This window comes from Nicotiana tomentosiformis, chromosome 11 (assembly GCF_000390325.3).
Source record: "Nicotiana tomentosiformis chromosome 11, ASM39032v3, whole genome shotgun sequence".
NCBI classification, from domain to species: Eukaryota; Viridiplantae; Streptophyta; class Magnoliopsida; order Solanales; family Solanaceae; genus Nicotiana; species Nicotiana tomentosiformis.
In genome coordinates this window covers 106,275,839-106,292,564 of record NC_090822.1, presented here as the reverse complement: position 1 = coordinate 106,292,564, position 16,726 = coordinate 106,275,839, and the positions used below count along the sequence as shown (strand labels likewise).

The window sequence follows — 16,726 nt, the reverse complement described above, 5'->3', positions numbered from 1 at the left end:
CCTTGATGTTTAGAGTTAAACTATAAACCATTCACATTTGTTTAGAGTGAACTATAGACCATTCACATTAAGGTTGGACACTGAACTTGGTCCAGTCCAACCACATCCAACATTGGCAAGAAGTAGCTATACCTAAATCGACAACAAGACTTGATATATCTCAATAGCAAGCTGAGTTAAAGTCACTTACTACATCTCACTATCGCAAGCTAGTTACTGCATCTCAAACACTAGCGAATTAAAGTCCATTATATAAATTTTCACTGACTGTCGCTCCACTTAAGCCGAATTCAGTCCAATTGTGATGACTGACATGAATTTGACACGAACTTCAAAACAGAGATAATCAGTAGACAGCTGATAACGGAGAATTGATTGAGTATAGTCTGTGGGAGTCCATGGCAAGCTCTTATCAGAGATTAATCCGAGTCTAGTCTAATTCAATTCGATCAATATTACCAATATGGGTTTCAAAAGATTGGGGAAGGAAGGTGGAGATAGTTTAAAATTCTGAAAGAACATAGCAAGTCCAAATTCAATATGACTACCACTTTTCAACAAGTAAAAACAGAAAAGGATCACACATTTCTTCCAAAATCTTTGTTCTAACCAAACTAAGGAATTCAAATATCTTTATTCTCCTTTGTCGTGCATAATATTTAAGAAATCTGCTTAGGGAAAGTGACCATAATTGGGGATTCTTGGCCAAGGAAATTAGATAGATCACTAATGAAAGGGCACCACAGCACATGAACTTCTATGTTTCTTACAGCAAATGAGACAATTTCCACTGCGTAAAAATCAACAAGGAAACAAGGTAAAAAATCCAATAAACAAGATACGTCGTCATGCTAGAGTAATTTTTTCACGAAATTGGCATATAAAACGGCCCTCACACATTTCATCTACACATCTAAGATTCGAAAAAATCATTTCCTACAAACTTACCTCTATAATATGGTCTATATCGACAAACTTATTAAATACAGAGATTGTGTCAAACTACTGATCTGACTACTTCCCCAACAACGTTGCTACTATTTGAATAATTTGGATCATATCTAACATCTGAAATAAAGAGATTGGAGATAACTGTTGATATGACCAGTAAATATTCGACAAGATCAGATCCACTCCAAACCTAATTAGCTTCCTCAGCCCCAACCCCATATTCAAATCCCTGTCTCAAAAATAGTGTTTCCTTGAAATGAAATATTTCAAAAGGCCACAAACGATAGATGTATAATTAAAAGCAACAACATGTTCCTTAAAGAAGACAGAACTAGCCAAAACACCACAGGAATCAAACAAATGGTAGTGGGTAAAGATCCAATAAGAGAATATGCCCTATAAAAATTGTAGGGCATCAAAATCCCACATAAAAAAACAGACATGCGTCTTGACCAATACATAATAAAAAAACAAATAGATTCAATGCAAACCAGTCTTAATTCACAATCACATCCATATAGCTCCAATTCCAAGCACACAGATATAAACCTTGAACAATTCGAAAACAGTATTTTAATACCTAAACTTGAAAGTGAAGAGCTAAGCATTACAGTACTTAACATCTTCAAAATCCCGACATTTAACTGGACATCCACATAAGCTATCATATCATTTCTAGATGAAATGAACATTACTATCTGTATATGATTTGATTCATTAGGAAAGAAACGAGAGACGTGTTTCTTCACTTGGCAAGCATAGCTTGCTGAGCCTGGTTCTCTTGTTGCTGCTGATAGTTCAATGGCCTCCTGAAGAGCATGATGTGTGGCTCTGGTCGATGAATAGCATAGTGCACCCATCCTCTGCTCTGCTGAACTCCAATTGCACGCCACTCATTCTAGTTGTCAATCAAACAAAACGAACACATTGTAAACCACATGCAATAGCAGAAATCAAAAATCTGCTCGTCAGCAGCTATAAAGCAGCACATAGCCACATCTACTCTTGAGTTTACACATAGCGCTAAATTACAATCTAATAGTAGTACAACACGATATCATTAATCTGATTTGCCTTCGAGTAATCAAACAAGAAGAACACATTGTAAACCACATGCAATATCAGAAATCAAAATCTTCTCATTAACAGTAAAAAATCAGCAAAAAGCCACATCAACTTATGAGTTTACACTTTACACAGAGCGTTAAATCAAAATCTAATAGTACAACATGATATCATTAATCTGATTTGCCTTCGAGTAATCAAACAAGAAGACGCAATGCAAACCACATGCAACACAGAAAATCAAAATCATTCAGTTTGATTACATGAAATAAAGCAGCACAAAACCACATCTATATATGAGTTTGCACATAGTGCTAAATGGAAATCTAATTGTACACACAATATCATCTATTTAAATCAGCATTCAAGTAATCAAGCAAGATGAACATAAACCGCATAGAATACCAGAAAATCAAAATCATTATGCTTGGCTTGACTAGGGATGGGCGTTCGGGCAGTTCAGATTGAATATGAGAATTTCGGTTTCGATTTTAGGTTTTCGGATTGAAGAAATGACAATCTAAATCCAATCCAAGTACGTTCGGATTGGATCGGATTTTTTTAGTTCGGTTTCGAATTAATCGGTTTGGATATTATAGATTTCCGGTTTTGAGCATATAAGTTGAGATGTTTCTACTTTTTACAAAATAAATATCCAAATTAAGTACTCATGTTAAATTGCCTTAAAAGTTACTCATTCTTGCCGCAATACTCCAAATAAAGTATTCAAGTAATAAAACTATTATATATATAAAAAATAAAACACAAACATTAATACGGCTGATAAAAAGTAGCAATAGTAAAATCATGTCCAAATAAAAAGTATTCTGACAATAACTTAGTAATTAATATTGAATATATGAGATAATATCTAATGGGTAGGGTATTCAACTTATTACTATTGGTATATGCATAATGGAGTAATTATAAAGTAAAAAAAATTCGGATTTTCGGATATCCAAAAATCCATATCCGAAAATCCGAAGTACAAAATACAATATCCAATCCGAAATCCAAAAATTTTAAAAATTAAATCCAAAATATAATCCGTAATCCGAAAGTCAAAACCAAAAATCCAAAAAATTCGAATTTCGGTTTGGATTCCGGATTATGCCCACCTCTATGCTTGACTACACGAAACAAAGCAGCAGAAAGCCACATCTATTGATGAGTTTTCACTTAGTGCAAAACAATAATCCAATAGTACACACGAATCATTTATTGTGATTAGCATTCGATTAATCATTTCAATTGAAGAACTTCTAAAATGATAGCACATAATATCGTTGATTATCATTTGCTAGTTCAATATCTCCATACGCAAATTTAAAAAAGTGAAAATGAGTACATACAAAATCCTAGAGGTAAAAGGATCACTCACTTCAGACAGAAGACGATTCTTCGGTAGCAATTTCGCTACATCAGGAGGAAGAACAACATGCCTGAAAAATACAAAATCCAGAAAAACCACTACGAATTACTAAAATCATTACGAAAAATAAGTGGATACAAAAAATTACTGAAAATTCAAACTGATTAAACAAAAAATACCTATACTCGTAGGTGTCATCGAAGTACTTCTCAGAATACTGGATCTGCCCCATTTCTCAGTTCAAAATAACTGGAGAAAGTAGAATAACAAATAACAATTGGTTTAAACAGATCTGTAATGAATGAAGTCTCTCGAAAATTTAAAAAAACCCTAATTTTTCAGCTAGAAAAAATGATGGAATCTTCTAGAAACTTACCTATGCGTTTGTGATGGAAAAAGGAGACGAAAGTGAGAAATGGATGTAAAGTAAGGGCAAAGAACTAATTCTAATGCTTTATGACGTATGCGGATTTAACAAATAAGCAAATATGTTAAGTATTCCTTTTATTGTGTGTTTTAGATTTTAAAATGATAAAAAGGGGAAAACGGTACATTTTTGAATTTCAAATTTTGAATGTTTCCCGCTTACACTAAAGATTGTGTCCAGATGTTTCCATTCATGTGGAACTTCTAGCGTTTAAGTTATTTTTGCACAAGGAAAAAGAAAAGTTATGTTTCCGATTAATTTTTTTCTCTAAAATAATATTTATAGGAGTGTTAGGATAAATAAAAATTTGAATCACGATTTGCAGGGACATAAAAGATAAAACTACCTACTTACACTAGTGAAGATTTTCAATAAATTGGAAACAAGGGTGTCAAAAGAGATAATTCAATAACCAAAATGTAAACGGTTCGAATCACAATGGCACGAGTTCAAATTCCAATTATTTAATGCAAGAAAAATAAAAAATGAATTATATCTCCTAAAATGTTATAACTGATATATATGCAATAACTTATTTTTTTCCTTAGATTTTGGCAATCTTTTTAATTGATTTTTAATGCAATAAAAAATAAAAATTAATTATATCTCCTAAGATTATTTCTTTACACTAATTAAAAAAAATATTGTATTATTTATTTGATGAAAATTTATAGCTTTCGATTATATTAAAAAGAGAGTAGCAGAAAAAATATTAAGCAAAATATTACGCTAATACAAATTTATATTAATAATGTAATAATACTAAACATTGGATGATATAATAAAAAAATACAGAACAAAAAAATTAATCAATAACTGTTAAGTCCTCTTTTTAATTTAATAGATATTTTGTCCTTGGGTATAGTGTATTGACAAGTGAGATGACAGTTGAAATTTATTAAAGCAATACGATCTAATATGTTAAAATAATCTCGATCACAATTTAATTTCATTACTATTTTTTAATATTGACCGCTCATTGCACGCGCACGACTACTAGTTCCTCTTAATTGTTTAATAAAAATAATAAATTGCTTAAAGAAGGTATATGCTTGCAAGTGGACTATTTTTTTCATTTAAATGCCTAAAGTTAATCATTATTTTGTAAAAATACCATATAATAAAGGTTTTCGAAATTTTTTATGGTTCATTACAATGTTCCTTTAGTCATATGTACGTTGTGATAAGATATAGATAAAATAGCATACATGAGATCTCTGTTGGATCATTCTGTTTTATTCAAATTGAACCAATCATAAGAAACTATTTTCTCGTCATATACCTATTTTAGAAAAACAAATACATAACCTAATCTGATTGAACGGATAATTCTGGAAAATAATTATGTTGAGAAAAATATTAATCTAAATGTTGTACTAGTGTTAATCGCTTTCAATTGAGCGAAAAACAACAGACTAAACTGAAACTCTATTAAACATATTTCCTTCTAGTTGGGGAGTTTGTGTCAAAAACTCAAGATGCATAAGCCTCGAGTCTATAACAATCAAATCGGCCCATTGGTTATGCTCAGGAAAGAAGCCTTGTTCTTATCTTAGGAAACAAGTTGCGAACTTAGTTTAGTTTTGTAAGAGTTTTACACATACAACAAAGAAAGAGTGCTAATAATGATTAAAATAACAAATCAACTATACTATGATAAACTAAGGAGAGTTTTCAATTGTTAATGTAGCAAAAATGGAGCCACTAGAGCAGATCAGGACCTTCTCATATAAGAGAATCAACACACCCCTTAAAAACAACAGACACCCTATCTAAATCCTGTGAGAGTATCTGTTGGCAACTTCCAAAACTGAGATGATCCAATTTTTCCGAACAATAGCTCCTCTTAACAACTGATGTGTACATTCACATACCGACAGTTCTTGCCTGTATTGCCGAATCCAGCAAGCATAACAGATTGAGACTCTACACTATCCCCTATATACACCAAAACGAAACCTGAACTATACATCGTTTTGACTTAGACGGGAAAATGGAACCCAATTTCCACAAAATATGTGCAGAACAAATCATGCCTCCAAAATTCAATTGCTTCTCTTCAGTAAAATGAAAGCCACCAAGGCCAACCACCATCGCATCAAGAACCCCCAACCTGCTTCTGCAGCATGGATGTTCCAGAAAAAACCATCATCTGGTAATTTTTCCGATAGTATTTCAGCTGCAAAGGAGAATGATGCACAGGTTAACAAAAAAAAATTTAAAAAGGGATAGATAGATGAAAGGTGCACACATATTCTTATATCAACTTATCAGGTTACCTGTTCTTCAGTGATCTTCTTAAAGCCAAATCTATTTGTCCAGATTGACTCTGCTTCTGCTGCTGAAGGAAGTACAAGGTTTTCTACATTCAGGGACTGCAGAAGGTTTTCAATACAAGAAAACAAAGACTGAAAGTAGCCCTGCACGAAAAAACAAAATTAATTAAAACAAAATACAAAACATCTGAAACGGCAAGGTATATCCTCACAAGGTAGGATAAACTAAAATCAGACGCATTTTAAGCTTAAAATTTAAGCGAGAGTCACCTGTCCTTGACAATTAGAACTTGTCGCAACTAAAGGGAGTTCTGCTAATTCCTTCCCGAAAATACGGACAATGCCAGCAGAAACAACCAAAGAACTGCAAAGTTGGAAAGTGATTCAGAATGGGTTACCAAATACTTATCTGGAATATGGTAAATTTATTTCTTACTTGACCAATAATATTGCGCAGAACATCCCTCCATAGTCTTGGTCCTTGAAATTCCTTCTGAGTATATCATGATATGTAAACAGAGTGAGGTCCAGGTTATGTGCACTAAACTAAGACCATTCATAAGACACAACAAAGAAAACCAGATGTTAAATAAACATTATTACTTACCCATAGACCAAGTGTGGGATCAAATCTAGACGGCTAGTACTTGCATCAGCAATTGGGTCAAATCGATCCTATGCCACAAGACAAAATACAGATTATCAATTCACATGTATAATAAGTCTCACCAATTAGCGTGGAGACTACAAAACTCCCAAGCATACCACAACTAGCTACAACTAAAATGTACATCAAGTGAATAGGACTAATACAACTGGAGTTTTTCAAGTGAACTGCAAATACAGCATTGCACAGGGACAGAGTTGTTTGCAGAAATGATAATCTGGGATTCTACTACCACTAGACTTGTGAGGGCATTATGATTAGGATTATAACAATTTGTCACTTGTTTTGCTTAAAAAGAATAATGCTGGGATTAAATAAGTGACAGTATATCCTTTACCATAGTGTAAAACACTCCATAGTAAGCAGGGTCACAGTAAGATTTAAATACTTTTAACAGATATATTATACAAAAGATTAGTAATAGGAAAAAATTACTAAAGAAAGAAAACAGTAGAGAAACATGAATTTTTTTAAAAAAAAAATGGTGTAAAGGGAAAGAGAGACACAAGGCAAAGTTATAAAAACGATATTTTTCTAATAGGAAATCATCCCACTAACCTGATTGGAAAAAATTATCCCATGAATAGGAGGGATATTAATACTTCACAATTCAATCCTACGGACTCAAAAACAAAACTAAACAACTAGACTAAATTATGTCCTCTTTTCCATTCCCAATCATAAACCAACAACCCAGGGGATTAGTAGTGAGGAGATAACAAGTTAACAACTAGGATCCCCACATTTGCTTTATGGATCAGGAGTTAGATTTTTGTTGTGATTATAGTTCTTTCAGAAATTATCACCTAGTAGCCAAACTTGACTTAATCCATATTGGCATATTGTAAATAAAGAAAGGGAAACTTCTGAAACATAAACAAATAATAATCAAGCTGGGCAATGATAGCAATGGGTCAAAACAAAGAACTGGTATTAGGGTACCATTAAGGGAATGGACCAGAAACTGGTATTAGAAACAGCAGAAGATAACTCAAGCACTTGAAAACTCTTGCAAATTGTGGGTCGAAACAAAGGACTTACTAAGAAGGAAAGAAAGTGACTTCTTCTCACTAACCTAAAAGGATATTTCAATTTAGCATTAAAACACTGAAGAGAAATTTTGAAAGACAGAAAGCTTCATAAAGCTCAGAATAAGGATGGAAAAAGAAAACAAAGTGTTCTTCAAGGAGCTTGGTTGCTTTCTTAGGTGGGGAGGGGTGGGGGAATTAACTTAATGCACACAAAAGCATAGTAACCAGCGACTATTCAAGTAAATGCCTAAAAGGACATAAAAGAGAAAAGGAACATAATGGAAAAGGTAGTTGTATCTAATCTCAAAGGCAAAATGAGTAGTTAAAGATGCACTATTTGCAATTCTTAGCAGGAGACCTCGTAGAGGTGATGTTGGTCTTCTTTTCCAACCAAGAAGTGGAGTAAGAAAGAAATTAATAAAACGAACTCACATGGAAAATGGAAACAGCACCAGATAGCCAGACCCTAGTTTCTTCAGATGACATTTTCCCACTCAGCAACCGCCATTTAATGTCCAGACTGGAGTTATTCTCTGAATCTTTTCCTTCGTTCTTCTCCTTCAAGACTTTGAACAGAGACTCTGGAATCTTCAGTTCGCCTTCTGATACCAGCTTTTCCAGAGCAAAATGAATTCTCCTACAGTCTGTGCAGCAAAACCATTTATCTTTTGGCAACTCCTGTAATTAGGAGGGTTTCAAACGTTTAGAGATCAGTATGTGTGAAAATGTTCAAGGTTAAGAATCCGTATATAAAACAAGACAAGGAGAGATATAAGAAATAGAAGAACATGCAATATAACAGGAAATTCTGCAAACCTGTAAGTCATCTATGTTGTGCTCCTTCAAACATCCAACATGATACTCCTTCTCACACTGCAAAAAGGAATGGAAATTTCTTCAATACTTGACTATTATGAGAATTTTCAAGAGTAGAAACTTGAGATATTATATAATTAATACTAACAAAATAATACCTGGTCACAAATAATTACTGTCCGTGGGTCAAATCCTGATTTGCTGAAATCCTCACTCCTGCAAACATCAACAAATGATATGAGACTCCCGAACAGCATAGCAACAGAGGGAAGTGTTCAACTTTGACACAGTTCTAATATATCTTTTACTCTGCAACTGAAGGAAAATACACATTTAACTCAGCCTCAATAGATATCTGATGATGCAGCGGCACAATGTTAATATGAACTTCCAAAGACATGATATTTGTATTGAGAACATGTGATGATCACTATCACACGATGATATATTACAGGACCATGATCCAAATTCCAGGCATTAAGCATATCTGGAACACAGTCCACACCTCGTTACTATCAAGTATGCAATACTCCCCCGATTCCAACTTATATGACGTTCTTTCTGTTTTGAGATATTCCAAAGTGTTTTGACATCATTCCAATTCTATAAAACTTCCACATCTCTCTAGAATTCAGATTTATTAAACTATTCAACTTTTAAAATTTGATGTGATGTTTACGCTGTCAAACTAACTTTTTGTTGGATAATCGAGAAATTCTCGAGGGCCAATGGCGCACGGTTTGGAAATCAGTATAATGGGTTCTTTATCGAACAAACTTTTCAACCATTACTCTACTATTTTTCCTCCATTATCACTAATATGATATATAATTCAAACAATTACCTCAAATACCGTCATATAAGATAAACTACGGGAGTTTTTTTTTCCTCAAGGGTGTGATCCAGATATGCACAAAACAGGCTACCGAAAGAAACAAAGATTGCCCTTGAAGATTAAAAGAATACCATCTGGACATCACAAGTGCATCATTGTTCTTTAAACATCATGCAAGTACTTGTGACCATCTATAAAATTGAGTTGACTTAGTAGAGGAAAAAATAGGAAAAGAAACGTGACCTGCACAGCACACAAACACTAACTTCAGTGTCTAGAGCTTCCACCATGCGAATGCAACGCTTTGTTATCTGTTCAAAGGCATCAATTCCAGCAACCCTCCCAGCAGCAATAGCATTGGCATTAAACTCGACGAATCTTTCTTTTGCAAACATATTTTCACAGTATTTACAATACCAGGTACCCGTGGGAATACTTGGCAAAGAAACACACTCTGCATCAGAAAAAAGATTGAAATGAGCACATAATGGTCACGTGAAAATCAAAATCTAGGTTGCTTGTCAGACATTCACATCCACAGTTTGATGACTCATGAAAATCACATTGCAGTTTGATCATTAAACCTTAAAAACCATCTTCTGTATTTCAAAATAACTACTCCCTCTGTACCACCAATTTATATGATGCTCTTCCCATTTTTGAATATCCCAAATTGTTTGACACCATTGCATTAATATTATGTAATCCAACTTTCACAAATAAACTCATTGGACAATTCAAATTCAAAATTTCTCCCTATCAAAACTACTGAAAAACTAGATGGAACCTGGTCTTTTTTGGTTCCAGCCTCTCCCTCAAATACATAGGGTAGGTAGGGCTTGGTGAGAAATAGCTCCCTCTTGCCAATAAACTTTCCTTTAGAGAAATCAAGTTAACACTTTAAACCCAAAGTCAAGTCAAATGGTGACACGTAACATAGAATAAATGGAGTATCTAAACACATAGCAATTAAAGCATTTGTTCTGAACACATAGTATACTTATTTGAGCGAAGTGACAACCGATAAATCAAATAGGTTCGCTAGGTGACAATAAAGTCAAAAGACATCTTCACAGACATCTCAAACACATAGCAATTAAATGGAGTATCTAAACACATAGCAATTAAAGCATTTGTTCTGAACACATAGTATACTTATTTGAGCGAAGTGACAACCGATAAATCAAATAGGTTCGCTAGGTGACAATAAAGTCAAGAGACATCTTCACAGACATCTCTAGACGTATCATCAGAAGCACGTCCAAGAAAAGGAGCATACAGGTCTATAAGCAGATTTCACATTTTTCGAGACGAATGTTACATAAGAGCCCCCATTGCTTTCCACTTTCCACCACTATCTTGTGGAAGAAACTAGAGAAACGCAACAAAGATCAAAAGAAACACACCTACAACAAATTACATGGATGGCCATAAATTGCACAACAATTAGTATTTAACACAGTTTCATCACATTTTGGATCGGATGAGTTTATGCCTTTAGCATACAAGAAGGCTATGAAGGCAGTACATGATGATGAGTAGCCTTATGATTCAGAATGGCCTTTAGTCCCAAGTAAGAAGCTAGCAATTATGCAAGAGAGGAAGCACCCAAGGTTATAGTTGATGCAGCACTGTCCTACGTAATAGAGAACGAAAGGAGATCTACTTGACTATATGTACTCTGAATTTTGTACGCCACCTTCTCACTGTGTAAGGCATCCATATCTTGCTGGACAACACTCAAGGTGCCTACGCCTCACTTTAACAATGTCTATAAGGAAATGGGAACAAGTTGATACTTCCCTCAGGTCTATTTCTTTTTCCACCAGTCCTTCAACCAACCCGTTCAATATCAGATTGTTAGTATATCGTTATTTCAACAGTAATACACTAAATAGAACTAAAAGAGGTCTTTTGAGAAATATGCATCATTGAAACAATCAACATATCGCACTATCCTAAGACAACTAGATACCGAATTGTTAAAAGGAGACCCAAGAAAGATAATATCAAACACATCAACCTGAGTGAAAAGCTCTTGGACAATTGTCACAGCACAGGAGATCCCCTCCATCAGCGCATATGGAGCAGAGATCATCATTTTCTTCGGCCGAGGACCTTCGTTCTTTTGAAAGTTTGATAGACAACTCATGCAGAGACACCCCATTGGAAGTATATATGTACAAATAACTGACAAATAACACAAAAAGATTAACACAAAGTGGTAAATGAAAGCTTTCAGCCAAAGAAGTTGCACTTAGTCCATTTTTGCATTTGAAGAATATTAGTTATTGTCTCTTCTCTTTATATTAATCTATTCACTGTATCAACGAGAATTGCTTCTTGACTTAAACAAATATTAATTCTCATCATCCGTTAAGATGTAACATACCCACAACTAAATCCAAAAAAATAAAGATGTAGAAACCACAACTCAATTGGAAAAAAAGGTGATAAAACTGGGAAGATGACTTGGATATGTCACTGTTCCTCACGCAACTTATCCAGATTAAACCACATATCTATAAGAAAAAGATACTCACGGCTTCCGGCGTGAAGCGCAACCTGCATGAGCTTCAAACTGTGAAGGGCTGACCTGTAAGAGCACGAGGACATTAGCATATCAAAGCTGATTTTACTAGTTAAGCACAGGAACTACGTACCTCAGTATTGCAACAGTAGCAATAAATTCCATGACCTTTCTTATAACCCTCAAGCAATTTCTGCCAGGAGACAGGAAGAAAATTAGAATCCCAATGAATGTGGATAAGAAAAAAAAAACTGAACAAACTTTTCTTTCGATAGGCAACTTTTATTCCACCAAAAGAGCACCAAGTGAGAACTATGAATGTACAAATCTACAGAGCAAACTTCCAGCATGTTTACAACACACATGTGAAAAGCAATTGGTTGAGTTGAATATTAACCTGTCCGCGGACATAATATGCTAATGCAGTTCCATCAGGTAGTGCATCTTCCTCAAATACAAGTTTGTGCATCCGCAGGTCCCTGTAGAGACAGAGCAAGTATGAAGTCAAAAAGAAGCACCAGGAAGCAATAGCAGTATGCATAAGGTAATAGAAAGAATGAAACGCTTAGATGTCAGAGCAAAGGCAAAGATAAATCATCAAAGACCAGGGAAAAAACTTTAACAGGAAAAAAGGCTTACTTTCTAGTTAACTTTCCATGAACTTTGCTTTGAGTTCCACTGCCAGAAGGCATTCGATCGGTCAACTTTGTAACAGGCACCGATGAGGTGGACCTGAAACAAATGTGGGAAATAATAAACTGAGATAACCTATAAGTTCTCGACAAGTAACAAATAGCCACCATTGAAGGTGAGGAATCATAAGACGACAAAAAGGATAAAGAGGAAAAGCACAAGGCAAATGTTTTAATTATCCAAAACAAGGAAAGAACATAATGGTAATGTTCCAGCATCACCTCAACAACAGAAGGAGAAAACAAATCAACATATAAAGTCGGCAGATGTTTGGTTCAGGCAGTTATCATTCTTTAACGATGCAGTAAGAAGGATGGCAATCATTGGGCTCAAGTCCAACTGTATGGCGCTAACTTCAAACCAGATTATTGACTTAGCTTCATACATTGAGAAAGGAAATGAAAAGAAGGAAAGAAGTTAAGCAGCATTTGCATATGAAGAGATATAGTTGAACAAAAACAGGCCATGAGGAATTTTCATCCTTTTAAGCTATCTGTCACTTCAAGGAAAAGATGATGACATTGAAATCAAACGGTCCAAGCAAATGGCAAAAGCACCTCAGTAGAAAGCCTTAAACAACATGGAAATTTCATCTGGATATGATCACAAGCCAACTAACAACCCCGACCAACCATCACCAAATGAAAGAATGAGAAAGAGAAAAGAGTAACACAAAATACTTCTGTAAATGACCACTGGTGTTCAAGATGTTTCAAAAAGCCAAATATCACATCAAAATCAAAAGCAATATGTAAGGCTTTTAAGATACAAATATTTTCACATTTTCTTGGAATCTTAATAATATCAAAGTAATCAAAAACATTGACAACAAAAATCTTGCTAACAATAGTAAGGATGATGTATAAGCTCATATAAAATAGAAGTTTTTCTGACCATGAAAATAGCTAGATGCTCATACCTGCTACTAGCTTCACTAATTTCAGAAGGGTTAGATTTAAACTCCTTTACGGGCGTGCATGCTGAAACATAAAATTTGGCATCTGCACTTCCAATGGCATTTTTTATGGCTGCTTCCAGTTCATCAGAAGGAGCATCTTTACACATAATTAACACGTCCCTCAGAGTTTTTCCATTCTCCAAATAGATGTATTCTGGTGGACGTTTGTTGGCACTACCCGCATGCAGCTCAAATTGATTTGGCGTAACAACCTATATTCAGTAAAACGATTATATCATAAAATGGATACTTCAGCTAATCTACTGAATGATATCCAAAGAGCTACACTTACAGATGTCCCATGACAGTTATCACAGAAGCACAGTATTCCCGGCCCTCTAATCTCTCCCCGAAGTCCTGTTTCCGGACGCCCTCTCACCTAATTTACAAAGATTTGGTTAATCTCTAAACATAGTTGCAACTCAATAATGCCTCTTTAAAACTCACCTTCGTGCCACGAATGTAGCGAACAGGTAAACCCTCCAGTAAACCTGTATCAAGCAGATCCTTCAACTTTGTGGGAATTTTAGTTAGTGCAACTTTCTTGGACATCTTCAACTCCAACTTTGCAGGAGCAGACATAGTTCCTACAGAATCAGTTTCATGAACCTCCTCTTCAATCTTAATGCTATCACACTGAGATACATTTGCTTCCCCTTTCGCTTTCAGAGCAGACCTAGTAAACCGCCTTGTGGGCATCTCAAATGACACCTTTTCCTCATCTTTACCATCACCCTGAGCAGTAACAGCTAATTCAGTAATTTCAGACTTTGCTTCAACAATGCAATCATCGGCCTTTTTGGGCATTTCAGTCTTACCATCATCCCCACAATTTTGCTCTTTTTTACCATCAACCAGAGTTGTAACAATTAATTCAGTAACACTTTCAGACTTTGCTTCAACAAAGCCATCATTGGCCTTCGCGGTTTTACCAGTTTCACTCTTACTATCATCCCCGCAATTTTGCTGATTTTTACCATCACTCTGAGCAGTAACAGCTAATTCAGTGCCAATATCAGGCATAACTTCAATAATGCTCTCGTCGGCCTTTGCTGTTTTAGCCATTTCAATCTTAGTATCATCTTTTTGCTCATTTTTACCATCAACCTGAGCAGTAACAGCTAACTCAGGAACAATTTCAGGCATTGCTTCAACAAAGTTATCATACGCATTTGCCATTTTACCCGTTTCAGCCTTACTATCATCTGCACGATTTTGCTCATTTTTACCAACAACTTCTTCATCCATCTTATTACTTTTCTTCTCATCATCACTATTACAATCCAAATCCACCACATCACTCTTTGGCTCCTCCTCTTCACTCAACAAAACAACCACACTTTCTTCCCGTTTCACCACCCCATTGCTCTCAAATTCCTTCGAATTTGACAAATCTTCGCCCACAGTTCCATTTTTACTCTCCTTCTTCCGCTTTTTCGCAGAAACCTTAGCACTATTACTATTATTCCCCGGACTATTCTGAGAACTCAACTGTGACCTAGTAACTCTCCTTTGACCAATCCCAATGCCACATTCAGCCTGAGCCTTCAGCATCATCGCAAACTCACGCTTCATTCCTGTCCTAATCGACGAAACCACAATTTCCCCTTGCTCCGAACCGTTTGCCATTGCAAGAAAATAACCTTCAAACACACTAATCAATCAATCAACAGATCCAATCTGATACCACCAAAATCCATTAAAAAAAAAATTTAAAACCAAACCCTAGCATATTCACACACAAAATAACAAAACAAAAACCTAAAATTTGTTCCTGATATTGATTCTCAATCATGCACAAATCACAAAATTCTTATACACGCATAATATTGTCCGATATATGTTTACATATGTATGATTTTTTCAGTTTAGGGTATGATTTTTCCGAACGGAACAACTTTGAGGGGAGGAAAAAAAAAAAAAAGATGAACAGTTAGGGTTTCCTGTAAATCGTTAGACAGATAGAGAAGAGGGGTTTCTTCATTCAAGATGACATGAAAGGTTGTGTACATTGCATTTTAAATTCCCAAATTACCCTTGATAGTTTATACGGTGTTAGAGAAATATGCTATTTACTAGGAGCCCCTCGAGTTTTTGCATTTTTGTTGTTTGACCATGAGTTAAGCTCCAGTTATTTTTCAATTTGATGGAAGATCAGTTTAGCAGTTGAAACAGAAAGATTTATCAAAATCTATATTTCTAAGAAGAAAAAATAACAATGCAATGTTTTTTTATGATATTTCAAACATAAAAACTACTAGTGTTATATTTCCTAATCTATACATCTGCACTCGTACTTGTCTTAATGTTTGTTTGCATTATTCGAGAGATTAGAGAGTGTGAAATGAAAATTTAAAATATATGTTTCTGAATATATGCATATTAAATAACAATAAAAGTAAAAGATAGTACGGTACACAAAGTATTTTGCATTCACATCGAATTTGAAAAGGTGGTAAATTATATATTTTAATACAAACATTAACGATTACTTTTGCATATTAAATAAAAAGTGAAAATGGGCAAATGCAGGAGTTGAATAGTTTTTCCTAACAAATGCTTGTAACTTTAAGAGTTCGTTTTTTGCACTAAATCAACAATAATAATACACCATTAATGGGTGTGGCGAGATAGAAATGATGGATCATTATGGGATAGAGTGAGATACATAGATAGTAATGATCATTTCATCTTTACTAACAAGAAATCCTAGCTTCGAAAACTGAAGTTCGAGAACATTAAATAGAGCTAAATATTTTACATTCACTTAGTAGATCTTGCTTGAGCACCCAAAAAAATGATTACTCCTATATATATATATATATATATATATATATATATATATATATATATATATATATATATATATATATACCATAAACATTAACTTTTACTTTTACTTCATGTCAATATCAATCAAATCCACAATATTCAAAGAAAATACTAAACTGAGCAGATTTGATTAGAAGATTACATATCAATTTTAGTTGATGTTGTCCAAAGAAAACAAACCATAAAAAGGAATACATGCATTTACTGCTTATTGTAACATTATCTGAGTAAGAAATAATACATGATATGTTTAATATTTAATTACATACGTCA

General features: G+C 34.5%; 2 protein-coding genes across 3 annotated transcripts; both read right to left on the bottom strand.

Annotated features, from left to right (window-relative positions):
* Positions 1–1,411: 1,411 nt before the first annotated feature.
* On the bottom strand, positions 1,412–3,900 carry LOC104089058 (cyclin-dependent kinases regulatory subunit 1). Of its 2 annotated transcripts, XM_009593868.4 has the most exons (4): positions 3,765–3,900; positions 3,568–3,637; positions 3,398–3,458; positions 1,412–1,849 (listed from the first exon to the last, which is right to left on the bottom strand). In XM_009593868.4, exons 2-4 carry the CDS (start codon positions 3,618–3,620, stop codon positions 1,697–1,699), a joined length of 267 nt encoding a protein of 88 aa, XP_009592163.1. In that variant the 5' UTR covers positions 3,621–3,637; positions 3,765–3,900; the 3' UTR covers positions 1,412–1,696. The 2 variants fall into 2 exon arrangements, with proteins under 2 accessions (XP_009592163.1, XP_070044269.1); XM_070188168.1 differs by lacking the exon at positions 3,765–3,900 and having other exon boundaries at positions 3,568–3,737.
* Positions 3,901–5,444: 1,544 nt separating this feature from the next.
* Positions 5,445–15,642, bottom strand: LOC104089057 (uncharacterized). The gene is made up of 17 exons (XM_009593867.4): positions 14,069–15,642; positions 13,914–14,000; positions 13,583–13,833; positions 12,610–12,702; positions 12,368–12,449; positions 12,104–12,163; positions 11,984–12,036; positions 11,464–11,630; positions 9,684–9,894; positions 8,764–8,821; positions 8,606–8,662; positions 8,222–8,467; positions 6,699–6,766; positions 6,528–6,584; positions 6,362–6,455; positions 6,095–6,235; positions 5,445–5,994 (listed from the first exon to the last, which is right to left on the bottom strand). The coding sequence occupies exons 1-17, from the start codon at positions 15,248–15,250 to the stop codon at positions 5,914–5,916; spliced, it is 2,988 nt and encodes a 995-aa protein (XP_009592162.1). The 5' UTR covers positions 15,251–15,642; the 3' UTR covers positions 5,445–5,913.
* Positions 15,643–16,726: the final 1,084 nt, after the last annotated feature.